The sequence below is a fragment of the Aythya marila genome (genome assembly GCF_965140915.1).
Source record: "Aythya marila genome assembly, chromosome: 2".
Taxonomy (NCBI): Eukaryota; Metazoa; Chordata; class Aves; order Anseriformes; family Anatidae; genus Aythya; species Aythya marila.
In genome coordinates this window covers 110,413,858-110,428,817 of record NC_139043.1, presented here as the reverse complement: position 1 = coordinate 110,428,817, position 14,960 = coordinate 110,413,858, and the positions used below count along the sequence as shown (strand labels likewise).

The window sequence follows — 14,960 nt, the reverse complement described above, 5'->3', positions numbered from 1 at the left end:
AAAGGAACATGTTTTTTAAGGTCACAGTATTAGTCAGTCAAAAGACTTAAAATACTCCTTCTGTAAATGCATTACTATAAAACTGGGGATTATATACCTTTTGTTTTCTGGGGGCCCTGTCTCTTTTGGCATGAAACGTGGATATGAGCTGAAGCTTGTGAAGTTGCAGAGATCTTAGAGTACATTAAGTAGGACTTCCACATTCATGAAAAGTGAGTAGTGACTGCAGCAAAGGCGTCCAAGGGAGAAAAGGACTGGCTGGGGGTTAAAGCTACTTTATGCTGTCCTGAAAGCTAAATTATAACCTTGCTCCTGAGTTTGAAATTGACACTATGGGATTTACTTACAATAACTTTATCATACATGGCCCCAACCTATTTTTTCAGTCTGATAAAATCTGATTTCAATCTGATTCTTATCCCCTTTATTGATCTCCTATCAAGGGACTGAATGCTTAAATCTGGATCTGAAGTGAATGACAGCTATAAGTGGGTAAATAAAATGTGGCATAGTACTGAATAGGTATAAAAATCAAGTCCTAGACCTCTCTCAAATGAGACATGGAAGCTGTGTGATTTCTTTTATCTTTGCTCCTTTGAATCTCAGAACTCCTGCTTGTCAACTTAAGATAATAGCAAGCCTTAGTTGTAATTCTGTGAAAATAAATGTACTAATATTTTAGAAGCATTCTGTCAAAATAACCATGGCAGAAAAAACGCTGGCAAAATACATGGGTCTGTATTCAGAGCATTACTTGAAGAGAGTACAATAGATAGGACGTAATGCCAGACTGAGTAGGAGAAACAGTGGAAAAGTTTTCATCAAATTAGTACTTTCTATTCCAGTGCAATGCATGAAACAGGACTCCAAAACAAAACTGGTAAATGACCATGTACACTAAATTATATGCTAAAATAATATGCATGCAGCCATGAAGCAAGCTAAAGTTTCACAGAGCTGGTGTTTCCCCAGCTCCTGATTGTTTTGTTGTAACTCCAATGTGGGTAGATATTCATGAGGATTGCTGCAGAACCGCTTATGCCTTCATTCTTACCAAATACAGTGCCTAAACCATGGGCATTTTAGATCCTGAACAGTTTTGTTGTTGTTGTTTTTTTAAAGTAATGACCTTGAAAAGGTTATGAGTATATTAAATCAAGATCTTAAAGCTGGAAAAGAATGGCAGATACAGTAAAAGACAATGTTACTAGCTCAGTCAGGACACAGTGTTGCCACTACAGATGCCCAGACACAGGGCAAGGAAGAGCTGTGAAATGGGTATCAAAGCACTTGCAGAATTTTCTACTTTGTTGGTGCTTTTTTACATAACAAGATAATAGTTAATTCATGCAAGTTCTTGGTACCAGCCCAGCTGCAAACTGTTTTATGTCTCAGTCTTGTAGTTTTGACAAAGGTGACCCTTCAGACTTTGCTCAGGAAAGACCACCACGCTGTCAAAGATTCAGGCAGCAGGTCAGTAAAAAGGCTCATCTGGCCCAGCTGCTGTACAAGTTTTATCTTACAAGCAGTTTCCCTGCAGTACGATTTATATGCTTAGAAATATGTGAGGAACTACTATGAACTATGTCCTTATCATCTGAGATAGGGCACAGTACTCAGGCGGTCAGATACATTGCAGTACCATGGTATATCACACACCACCCATATTCTGACCCATGACTCTTGTTATGAAAAAAAATAGTGATAAAATACTTCCTTGTGGAGCAGGAGCACTTCAAATAGCCAAAGTTACTTTTTCACCATTAAAGACTGTGAGAGGGGAGGCAGCACATTTTACGACAATTTGCCTTGAGATAAGGTTTAAAAAAATGTAAAGAGGGTTGTGCATTTATTGAGGGGAAGATTTTTATTTTTTTTTAATGCACCACGGAAAAGTGCCCTGAGGAAGAAGTCCCAGGCTGTGCCCCAAGCACGTGCCACTGTCAGTACTGTTGGTGGCACGGAGGGGACACGGGTTGGGGGCAGCATTGCGGCGTGAGCTGGCTCCATCCCATCCCGTCCCATCCCGTCCCGTCCCGTCCCGTCCCACCGCCCCCGGGGAGGGCCACCCGCCGCCGTGACCCATCTATATAGGGTCCTCCCGACGGCTGCTTCTCCACTGGAGAGAAGCGTTTTCCCTGCTGCTATGGCCTCAGTACCCTCCGCCGGCTGCCTGCTGGCCAAGAACCAGTACTACCGCAGTAAGTGCTCTGGGGGGTGCGGAGCTGCCCCGCGATCCCCCCGTCTCGGGGATGCTCCGGGGGCTGAGAGACACCCGAGTTGTTGCCGCAGGAGAAAGTTAGGAAGTGTTTCGGGAGATTTGTGAATGAGCTGGAGGCAAGAGGGTGTTTTTGCTGTGGTCTTTTTTTTTGACTTGCTAATGAGTATCTGCTTCTGGTTATTCACCTACTTTTTTTTTTTTTTTTTTTTCCTCTTTAGAATAGCTCATTAGGAATGCATGGTATCAATCTTCTTACTGTAAAACATGACATTGAAAAAACATTAGGCAAACAAATCTTGGCTTCTAGCTGTATTTCATATTTGTTTTGCAGATTTAGAATGCATTATCAAATCACAGATTTGTTTCTTAGTACATGAAGCAGTTGCCAGTGTGAGACTACATCTGGTCTTTTTAAGACCCTGTAGCACAAGGTGCAATGCTATAGTACAAATACAGTACTTTTAATTGTATCACAATGGAAGGTATAGATGTTGTTTTGTGCCTGATTATAGTATACTGTGTAAATGATCATGAGATACATTGCTGATTTCATGAAATCTGTACAAGCAGATCTCAACATGCTTTTGTAAGTAGACTGAGATCATTTTGATCTCAGGTTAAAAGCTTACACCTAAACAACCAAAGTAAATTGGTATATAAAATATTGAAGCCATACTCAGCAGCTAAGTGCCTGTAGCTAAGTTTATCTTTTACAAACATTGTTTTATCTGAGATACTAGCAGGTCTGAAAATGTATTGGTATGGAAATCCATTCATTTTTTCCATAATGTATGTCCGTCTTTTCTGTGAACAGCAAGACAGAACTCAGAATCCAGTGTTTCTTCCAGCTCCTCCTGCTCTTCAGATCCTGTGAATGTTGCAGACCAGGACAAAGCATTTCATGGTATTGTTCCCTTCTTGCAGTATTCTGGAGTCCCTCTGTTTGTTATTCTGCTAGTGTCTAACAGTGCGAGCTTTTTCCCTTTTGCCAGGGTTACCTGAATTACTTGATAAATGTTGGTGGATAAAAAGCTTTTTCCACTGTGAGCCATCTCCACCAACTGTTGGCAGAAAAACACTATCTGCAAGCAGGTGAGTCCTGTTCTTACTCATTGTGTTTTCCCTTTGGTAAAAGTGTTATTAAACAAGTCATAATCAGCTAAAACAATCTGGGGGAACAATGCTATTTTGATAACTTAAAAAAAAGATACTGCAAGGGTATGGCTTCAGAAGCTTCCCACATTTTCATTTTAATAATTGGACTCATATTATGTATTTTGCTAGTGACTATTATTGTCATTTGTAGCAATATTTATTAAATCATCTACCTGTAGCACTTGCACACCTACTTATGCAGTTCCATTTTACTTTGTTAAAAAGATTACATGAATGAATCCAAAAATACTTAGGCAGATAAATACCTTTGTGGAAAAAGTAATGATAATCTTATGCATAACCTTTTTGTATATATACTTCTGCAGTGCCAACAGTTGAATATGACAGCAAACTGAATTACCGACTGAGATACTATGCACAGACTTATTTTTCCAAGAGGCTTGGGATCTTCTGAATGTCCGGGTTCAACTGCGAGAAGACAACAAAACGTTTAGGAGAGAGGAAAGGTGTACTTTCAAAAAAAAAAAAAAAAAAAAGATTTGGCAGTAGCTTAAACAATGTTGCTTAATGGACATGTCCATGACTTACCTTTTTCATTACAGAGTTACTATAATTTGAGATGACTAATGAAAGTTACCTGGATTAAATATCCTGATGACTTACTTGGATACTTAGAAAAAAGAAAAAAGGAAAAAAAGATGTAAGATAGTGTAGGTTTAGGAGAAATATATTTATGGGATGACTTTGCAATAGCTGATACTGTATCTAAGTTTTACCTCAAATATGTCAGCTCTGTAGACAATGACTCTGCTGTAAACAGGATAAAAACAGAGCATTCCTACTCTGGACTGTAAGGTGTATGTTTTTATCATGTATTCAGTAGCACTAACGGTGAGCAGAGTTTACAAGCATGCCTGCTAATAACTTTGGTTTTATAAAGCCTGATTACACAAAGAAACAGTAATCAGTTTGTTCTTTGTTCCAGCTGGGTGTGTAGATCCCAACCTTAAATGCACAGGTACAACTTTCATTCACGTCTATGCATGTTTAAAGATAAAATAGCAGAGATACAAGAAACCAGTAATCCTAATGGACTCTGACATTTGCCAAGCAGAAGAGCAACCGTAATCAGAGTTGATACCTGCAGCTCTGTTTTACTTTTAGATTACTCTCACCTGCCTCTTAAAGACCCACTTGTTCTCAAGTGACTATTAGTATTCACTGCTGTCTGTCAGCTTAGTTTCTTAGGTCTAGGAACTGGCAGTATGTTCAACTCAAATAATGTTATTAACCAAGTCTACCTTTGTCATGAATCTTGCTTTGAAATGTACTGTAGTATACTTTCATTTGGCCTTCAGCACTGCAAAGCAGTACATCAGGTTGTTTATTCTACTGGGTATGACTGAAATGCATCAATGGTCATAGAAAATTACAAATATTTTGCTGGATGACGTCACTTCTGTGCATCTATGCAAGCTTTTGATGTACTGTCACCAAATCTATCTGACCTTTGTCCATCACTGGATGAAGTAACAATCGCAAACTTCAATATAAGTGTAACATTTTTGCATTATAAAGTAGTAGTTGTTATGGTTATGCTTAAAAATCTAAAGTATATCAAGCACCAGTTTCAGGAAGCTTATAATTTTGGTGCAGGTAATAGATGCCTGGCACATGACAACAGAAAAGAACATAATGATAAGCACACAGTTTCAGGAATCTTTAAATTACCTTGTTGTATCTTTTTATCTTATTTTTGTTGTGCAGCTTCATCTTTATCCTTTCTCTAAGTGTACAGAATGAACTATTTTTTACATAAAGATTTTTTTTTGTATTAATAAAGATTTAATGTGACTTATTTTGGGGCTCTAATACAAACTGTTATTCACTATTTCTTGTTTGTTTTTGGTATTAAATGTTATTTTGGTCATGTAAAGTAGAAAAATTCAGAATTCCACTGAAAACTTAGAGGAGTGACATACCTTCTTTAGCCACTTTAAACTTTTATGTGAGTTGAAAAAAAGAGGGGTGAAACATAATGTAGGAAAAAGACACATTTTAATGTAACCTTGTATTGTAAAAGAAGGGAAGAGGAATCTACGACTGTTAATTTTGGAAGGGTGATTCAAGCTGTTTCTGGAGATGCTTGGAGCCATAGAAGAAAGAAAGAAAAAAAATATATAGAGAGAATTTAAGATTGAGAAACTATACATACATAAAATCTGAATTCAGGTAGGACAAAATGTAAATAATAATCACCAAATCATTAAGGTTGGAAGAGAACTCCAAGATCATCTGGTCTAACCATCACCCTACTATCAATATCACCCACTAAACCGTGTCCTTAAGCACCAGGTCCAACCTTTCCTTGAACACCCCCAGGGACTGTGACACCACCACTTCCAAGTATACAACAGTGATGGCCTTAAAGATTCTGTTTTGCAATGTCAAGGTGGCTAGAATTTGGAAGAAATATAAATTTGCTTTTTTCTTTCAAGAATTTTCTTGCCTGCGTGTGAGCTAAAGAGACTTTATGAGAGCATCATATGTCATACTGCATATTGAAAAAAAAGTATCATACTGTCATACTACATATATTGAATGTACAAGAGTAAGGATTAACTGTAAGGACTATAGCTATTTCTAAGAAATTAGATTTTATTTTTGTATAATAGCCTGTTCTGTAGAAGCAAGAATGATAAGTGAACCCACTTAAGAAACAGGTTTTCAATAAAAGAATGAACCACAAATCAAACTCAATTTGAGTTGTCAGGAATATTTTTTTTTTCTAATATGTGCATTGATTAAGACTCCCATAAACAATGTACTTTAGCATTCATTTGTAACTTACTTTAAAGCTTTGTTTCTGTTTGTGATATCACACCTTCCTGAAATGTAAAATATGTGCAAATCCCTCTTCATTTTCCTTTATTTTATTTTTGTTAACTAATCATATATTATTTCTTCATGAAAGCACACCTTTAATGTCACTTCTCAACTCTTCAGCAAAGGAAAACCTAAACAGGGTTCATTCAGTGCCAGGATCAATATTGTGTGCAAAATATTTATTGGATTATTGCATTCACAGCTGGTGACCATGAAAATTTTGACCACGACCATGTTCAGTGTGCTGGCTGACTTTTCAGTTATGGAGGGACTCTGTCAAATTTCTCTTGTGCGCTTTGTCACATGCCATTTTAAGCAGTAGCAGGTGTGAAATATACTGCATGTGGTCACCAGGAGATATGTCTTTGTAATAGAAAATGGCTATCACTAACAACGAAGAGAATCAGATCAGTATAATGGGAGGAAGCCAGGGAAAAACAAAAACAACATTTTTTCCTTTTTTTTTTTTTTTTTATTTTTTCTTTTTTTCTGCTTCTCTATGCTTCAAACTGCAGAAAAAGAAATCACTGTTTCTCAAACTTGTGTCACCTTCCTGTACAAAAGAGAAGATTCAGCTTCCACTTACAATAATCAATTTTATGTTCAGAGTCACACTATTGGCTTTTTCTCAAAAGTAGAAATATATAAGTTTCTGTAGTCATTACGATGGGGCACAATTGCAAGAGAATATTTTTATAAAATCAACTCATAACAGGAAGAGGAAGGGCCTGTACATTCAAAACATTGTTTTCTTAGCTGTCAAGCACTGCATCTTCTTAAATCTTTGCCATCTTTGGCTTCAAGAGAATTTATTTTCAGTTGTACCCATAAAGCAAAACCTGTAATCCCACCTTAGTTATTTAGCTGAAGTAGCAGTACAGGGTACAAGATAAAAATGTTTTGTCATCTTTAGAGTGCACTGAGATTCAGTATCTACCGTAACAGAAGAGGACTGACAGAATTGGCTGGGTGTCAGTCTCACCACTGGCATCATGGAGGCTAAGGCCAGGGTGTCCTGGAGAAATGCATCAGTACTTTGAATAATTTTTCCAAAAGAAATTATCCAGGTTTATTATTATTATTATTATTATTATTATTATTATTATTATTATTATTATTATTTTCTCTCTGTTGCTTTTTTTTTTTTTTCCAAGAAAAGTGAAAAACACCTACAACTGACTTTGATTTAACGAGTGATGGAAAGTCCGTAAAACACCCTAGCAAAAAAATTCTACAGTTGATCACCCCCACCTTTACAGATCTTTCCCATTTTTGCCAACTTGAATTTCTGCTTGAACAGCAATTCAGGGGTTAGTCATGAATGCATGACACAAGTAACAAACAGGAAAGTTTTAAAGTGCTGATTTCACCACCTCTTCAAGGACCTTGACAGTGATTTCAGAAGAGGTTGTATCATTTTATTTAATCCCCAGCCATACCTACTTCAGGAATTATTTCGACACAATAGGAGTGGATCAATAGATGGAAGCAGCTGGAGATATGCTTTTTGCTTCTGTGGGTGAAAGCTAAAAGCCAAGCTTTTAGAGTATGTTTCCCACTCCGTAGTTTACTTGTTTCAGATAAGGTGAGCACATACAAACCATTGCTAAGAAAACTAAATGAGAAGGAAAAAGGTTATATTGTGGTATTGCAATAGCATAAAAATGTTGGACAGTTTGAAATCTTGGACCCTAACCACATGCTTCATCACAGTTCTTTTGAAAATGAAACTTAATGAAAAGACTTAAATATCTGAAATCTTGATATATTTAAAGGCCTTACTCATTACAACAAACTATTTGTATGAAATAGTACTTGCACTCATTTTTATTTTTTTAAATTTCATTTTAAAATGATTTTCAATCACCTTTTGATTACAAATGTTCTGTATTTGTCTCTGTGTGTGTAAATCACATTATAAATATTATTATCTGCATTTCAAAATTAGTGCTAATTTTTAAGGAAGATTTTGCAATCTATAACAGGTTCTTAAATGAAACTATTTTAGATGTAATCTGTCTCTCCAAGAACCTCTAAACTGCAACTTTTACTGCCTCATAATAGTGCAGAAATAAAAAGGATGTTACTAGGGATAAAATACATAATGTGATAAGTTGTTTTGAATGGGTATTTTCCCGTTATGTTTTAACCAGGTTAATTTAATTCTGCTGTGACTCCGGTTAAGCCCCACTGTATGTTTAAATTCAGGTGAAGTCTAGAATTACTATTGAATCACACCAACAGAATGTTTTGGGAGCTAGAGTATCTCCTCATGAGAGTAGCAGATCAAGTGAAGTCTTGAGTGTAAAAGGCAACGCAAACATACATGGTATGTGGTAATTCCTTCTTATTGTCACAATAAAATATCACCTGCAAAAAATGCAATCAGTTTTAAAACAAACAAACAAACAAACAATTGTTCTCTTTTTGTGCTTTCCAGAAACATTTTTTTCATAAGTGAAGCATTAGTTGTTTTGTATTTCTGTCTTCATTGAAAAAGAATGACAGGCTGAAATGCATTAAGAAAACAGATTGTTACTTTCCGTCCTTATTTTTCCTGGCTGTCATAATTATTGTCCTTCATTAATCTTCTGTCAGTATTGGTTAATGTATTTAGAGAGGGAGGTATTTGTTCTCTCTGTATCTGCTAACTTGCTGTGAATGCAACAGGATTGTTATCTGGAGGGGGCAGCTCCACGATGTGAGTGCTTTCTAAACACCCACGCTGCATTACTGCAGTGCTCCACCGACCAAGCAGCTCTGCTTGAGAGTTCCAAGTTAAATTTGTGCAGACCTCAACTTTCCCATCTAAGGGCTGAGTTTTATTCTGCATTTTGCAACATAGCATTTGACATTAATCTCGAAAGACGTCAGCTGCTAGGTATTATATTACATAAGCCTTTATAGCTAATTCTGAATATGGTTGTCTTTTCACTTCTTCTTGGACATTAAAGCATCCACAGCTTTTATTATATATTTTAAAGGAATGCATGCCATGAGTACAATTTATTGGCCCAAACATTTTTCAGCTAGAACAGGACTATTTCAATATCAATCAAATACTACATCCTCTATATATTTAGCTTCCTCACTCTCACAGCATTTATTTTAGCTCCCAAACAGGAAAGTCATTTGAGATTTATTCAAACCAAAGGTAATTCTTCTTCAATGTCACCTAATGCTGAAGTTCACTGGGATGAAAGTGCTTTTTGTAATAAATACATGGAAATTCTTTGGTGGTGGATATGAAGTTAAAAATAAAAAGGTTACAAAATGGACTGTTGTGGTAGTCATTCCCACCTACTTAAAATCCTAATTATAAACATAAATAAGGATCACTAGGCTCAGAGATATTTATGTTTATGCCAATGCTCACTCACTCTCTTTAGTTACTCTCTGAAATAATTAAAAATAATAAAAATAATAAAAAAATACCTTTCTGTACCTAAGCAGCAACAACACAGAAACTATGTAGAAAGGTCATTCAGGGCATTCAGAAATTCCTATATTATCCTAGATTGGGTCGACCCATCTCCAGGACATCCATCTTTTAATCTCTGGAAGAAAAAAATAAAGGAAAAGTTAAAGTTAAAGGAAAGTTAAAGTTAGGAAAAGGAAAAGGAGGGAAAAAAATGAAAAGGAATTAAATATTTCAGGAAATAATCAAGGACATACTAGAAGTTCAGACAGATCAGGCACTGCCCGGTATCTTTTATGTTGTATCAACTCTCAGATAAGGAAACTGGATTGAGAGTCCACAGCCTTGCTATAAAACAGCAGATGGAACTGCAGCAAAGTCTTTTACCTCAAATAAACCTTGTCTTTTTGGCAGAAAAATAATATCACTGAAATAAGTTGATGGTTGTGTGATGGCTAGTGGGAGTTTTGTTTAACAGCTTTTTTATGGGCTACTCTCTGAAGGAAATACTTGTTTGATTCCCCTCAGATTTTATACACATGTTGCATTAATGTGGATTAAGTCCTTACAGGGAACACAGTGATGTGCTATAGCCAGGCAAAAACTCCTTGAGAAGTACCTCAGGTGTGTACTCAACTTAAAATTTTAAGAATTTAAGAATTTCACTGGAAACATCTCTTTCTTCCTCCCTCCCTCCCTCCCTCCCTCCCTCCCTCCCTCCCTCCCTCCCTCCCTTCCTTCCTTCCTTCCTTCCTTCCTTCCTTCCTTCCTTCCTTCCTTCCTTCCTTCCTTCCTTCCTTTCTTTATCTCTTTCTCTCTTTCTCTCTCTCTCTTTCTCTCTTTCTCTCTTTCTTTCTCTCTTTCTCTTTCTCTCTCTCTCCTTTTTTTTTTATTTTTTATTTTTTTTTAAATCTGCATTATTTCAGTAAAAGGACAGATAAAAAACATGTCAAAATATTCTGACTGACAATTGTTATAAAGAATGAGTTGCATTTAACATTAACTTTCAATGTCAGAGAGAGAAACCATTTTCCTAATCTCTAAGAAAGCAACAATAACCTCTATAGTTATGTACACATGGGGACCTGATTCTTCCTTCCTTTCAGCAGTGGCAGTGAACTAGAGCCACAAAATAAGCAGGCTGAGAGGAGGTAAGCAGGATAAATAAACTGAGCTCTCACTGACTGCCACATGTTTTCAGGAAGAAAATCTGGAGGATCACTTGGGTTCCAGACAACATGAGAAGCATTTCTTGTCACGGGTGTAGTGAAGGAGGTTGCTGACCATTTTACAGTAAAGATTCAGGTACTTTTTTTTTTTTTTTTTAAACCCTACAAATGCTCCAGCTATAGGAACTGAAAATTCTAGAGTTGAAACTCTTGATTAAATGGATAAAAAGAGAATGGTGTTCTTATTTTTTAACTCCTGAAAATTGCTCCCTGAAACCTAGCAACATATACTATTGCAATTTTGATATGCATTTAATTTAAAATAATGCAGTTCATCATCTGCAGTTACTTCCAATCTACATCACTTACAATATGAAACATGACTATGCAGCTTAAGGCAGAATATATGTAAGGACATATTTTTAGCAGGATTTCAGCTACTTTGGCATCCATTTAGTTGATAACAGGGATGTACTTTCAGAACGAACAAATAAAGGATACTTCATGGTATCTTTTCAGGATTAAAAAGAGTATTCAGGCAAATGTAAAGTTCAGTTAATAAACCTTACTTTCATTTCCCACGTGCAAAGGAGTGACCTAGAAAGAGCACCACTTGCATTTGGCTGCTGAAATACTGTACTACAAATACAGCATGAGTATTTCATCTCCTGTAGCTCCTTATTTCCAAGAAATTTGAGTGCCTCTGGTATTACCTAAGTCACCCAGGACACTGGAGCTGAAGTTATTGTGCTGAGGCTTGCTTAGCACTGTTCTATAATTAGTGGGCAAGTCAATTCAACATTTATTTCAAGTGCATGAAGCAGAAGCAGATTCATGAATTGATAATAGAGAATACATACGTTGTCTGAATGCATTAGTTTAAAAATGGTCTTAAAATACTGTTTTATTTAAAACATGCATTTGGAGATCTTAGAGTATTCCATCTGCAAGTCCACACATTATGTGCATTACATTTGTATCAGATTACTATGTGTCTCAGCTAAATAAAGACCCTCATCTCTGATGCTTCACATTTATGAGCCTCCTATGGTAATGCATGTAAAGGCACATGTGAGAGAAGCAGAGAAAGAATTCTTTGTACTTTCAGCATTTATTGAACAGTGCAGTTTTTGGGTCACCACAAAGTGTAGGCACAATTTAAGCAGTAAAAGCAAAAACAAAATCTCGCTTTTAAGACTGTCCTTTTCAGAATTACCAGGATTTCCTTTAGCATTGTCTAATGTCTTTCTGACATAGCATGAAATAGGAACACAGAATTCTAAAGTTGTGGGGCTGTGTGGGGCTGTTTCATGAGTTGTAAATGAAAAATTAAGAAATATCAACATGCACACTCAGTATTTAAAGAAATAGAAAGCCAGAAAGGTTTGAGAAAGGACATATAGAAACACAGAATGTGGAATATAAACCCCCTGACTTCAGCTTGCTTCTTCCTCCTTCAGTTTTCTGAAAAAAATGAAATGACCATTTGTTATCAGATTGATTTCTACCATGTCATAACTATTCTGCTTCTGCCAACCATGCCCCTGGCTGAACAGGAATGGGAATACTTAACATCAGTGATTTGTAACACACAGCATATAGTAGTGAGAATCTAAAACCTAACACCTATAAGCACAAGACTTTTCTTTCAAGAAAAAGTAGAATGTTATTGCAAAGCCTGTATTAATATAAGGGCAAAGTAACAACATTCTGCCTTATCAAATGGAAAGATTACTATTTCTGAAACCATGTTTGCAATTCTATAAACATGTATATTATAATGCCCATTAAATATTAAACTACATATTTATTGAACTACAACCCCTCCCACAAAATTAGTATTACTATTTTATTTTATGCAACATAGTGTTTAGCATTTCCACATAAACTTTTATTTGCATATACTAACATCTCTGTCTGTAATCTTAAAACTGTATTAGCATGGTTTCTTTTATTTTATATAAAAAGGGTAATGCTGCATATATTTCATAAAGCAATCTATTTCATTTCCTAGTTCCTTGTCTTTACTCTCATATCAAACCACCAAAGCACTACTAATGATGTCTTTACCTAATTAGTGGGGCCTGTACTAGAATAAGTTTATAATCAAGGATTCTGTGTAATGGTGCTTGCATTTCTGCAGGGAAAATAGCTTCTGAACATACAAAATTCTTATAAAGCAGTTTTCTTTTTCCTAGCAGCTTGACTCGTTTTTGTAAAAAGAAGAATTTTCATGTATATTATTTGCATGTACATAAAAACTTGAATTTAGGAATGGTCATACTTTGTGCATTTAAAAATGTTTTTATTATTAAAACCTAACAGTAATAATATTAAAAGTATTAATCATGATAGTCGTAATAATTCTTATGCAAGTATTAAAATGTTGTTTACTTTAAGCTGAGCTTCAGACTGCAATAAAATTTTACCTTGTCCAACTTCCAGTGTGGTTTATCTATCAGGCACTATAGTTTTGGTAGTGGATGCTACTAAGCTGGCTGAAAATATACAAAACATATGTTCTGTTTTCCAGATCATGCAATATATTAACATGTCCTCATTTACTGGGTGAAGTTGCCTAGCCTGTATTGTGGAAAATGTTCTCATAAACCCACTAGATTTAGTATCATGAATCTGAGTTCATACTTTTTTTTTTTTTTTTTTTTTTTTTTTTTTTTTTTTTTCGCACTAAAGGCATGTTGCTTTAGTTTTTAACGATTAATCAAGTGAAATGATGCATAGATTATGTCTTCCTTCTTTTCTGTCTGAATTTCTCTCTCATTCTCTTTTGGCTTGGGATCCTTCAATGACTTATTTGATCTCTCAGTAAATTGAGAAAAATGGCCAAGTCCAGAAGTATTCCCAATACTTCTCATGACTATTTGCTAAAACATTCACTGAACACTGCATTAAAATCTGCAATGCCACCTGCAAAAGTAGTAACAGTCTTAATTTGTTATTACTAGAAAAACTGCTATCTATTCCAAAATCACTAATATCAACCATGCTGACCCAAAATGTTCTTCAGTTCTTTTGTCTATTGATAATAGTTTGTGTCTAAAAAAAACCATGATAAACCTCAATTAACAAAGCTTTGTCTTGTGGACATCTTGTTCTTTACTCAAGATTGGATCTTATTTCTACTAAAATAATGATGATGATGTTGATCATAATAACAATAGTAAACCCTTACCTCTGTACTATAAGAGAAGCATATTTCAGAAAAGGCAAGTTGTTTTGGTGTGGTCATAGATTAAAGCAGAATTTTAAAATTTCCACGGCTTAAAGATACATTGATTCTTGAACATACATGTATGATTGGCCTTTACATATACCATAGAAAAATATGCTCTTTCTTCTCATATAGTCAACATATTTAGGACAATTCACCAAAAATGAAAATCGGTGAGGTTGCAGAGGCACTGAACGCTGCTAGAAGTCTCGTATAACAGGATTTTATTTTCTTAGTGTATCTAGGAATGACGAGTTTCATCTGCTGGGTCTATTGCTGTTCCAAAGTAGGAAGAGGATCAACAGGTAAAATGACTGAGTAGAACAGCAGTCCCTGGGATACACGCTTCAGTATAGTGTGTGAGTGAGTATTTATTTTTAGTGCCATAATGTGTCATTATGTTTATCTTTTTTATGTATAAGCTTTATCCTTTTACTATTAGAATGAAAGTGATGTGGAAATGGGTATTTTGTTTTCAGAGTCCTTGGCATTCTTTACATAGCTTTCTGAGTGTGTGTGCTTACAAATGCTACAGAAATGACTAATCTGTATGAAAATACATTTTTTTTTTAGCAGCCAACGTGCCAGTTTCAAACACTGCAGGTTTTATAAATGGAAGTGAGAACAGTAGAAAATTTAAATAACTTTCCAATGATAAGCCATCTCCATCCTAAAAGGATTCAAAAACACATTTTACCCTAGAATAAATGATTCTGTTTGTTGATTTTCTATGAAGTGAAATTAAATATGACTTCTTCAACAGAGACCAGAGGGGATAAATACAGAGTTGCAGAATATTGCCATCCAAGCAAAATTTTGGTAAATAAACAGAAAAACAAACAGAATGGCTTGTAAGTTATTAGTTATGGTGACTGATTTACATTGTTTAACATATGATAGGTATCAACAATGTGCTCA

General features: G+C 35.6%; 1 protein-coding gene across 1 annotated transcript; it reads left to right on the top strand.

The window, feature by feature from the left end:
• The first annotated feature begins 2,053 nt into the window (after positions 1-2,053).
• PPDPFL (pancreatic progenitor cell differentiation and proliferation factor like) lies at positions 2,054-6,149 on the top strand. Its single transcript, XM_082754056.1, has 4 exons — positions 2,054-2,201; positions 3,036-3,125; positions 3,214-3,313; positions 3,703-6,149. The coding sequence occupies exons 1-4, from the start codon at positions 2,147-2,149 to the stop codon at positions 3,713-3,715; spliced, it is 258 nt and encodes an 85-aa protein (XP_082610182.1). The 5' UTR covers positions 2,054-2,146; the 3' UTR covers positions 3,716-6,149.
• The last annotated feature ends 8,811 nt before the right edge of the window (positions 6,150-14,960 follow it).

Bases quoted from the DNA above. Each gene is read 5' to 3' on its own strand.
- PPDPFL (XM_082754056.1), top strand. From the start codon at position 2,147: ATGGCCTCAGTACCCTCCGCCGGCTGCCTGCTGGCCAAGAACCAGTAC. The intron at 2,202-3,035 runs GTAAGTGCTCTG...TTCTGTGAACAG, and splicing joins CAAGAACCAGTACTACCGCA to CAAGACAGAACTCAGAATCC. The intron at 3,126-3,213 runs GTATTGTTCCCT...CCCTTTTGCCAG, and splicing joins CCAGGACAAAGCATTTCATG to GGTTACCTGAATTACTTGAT.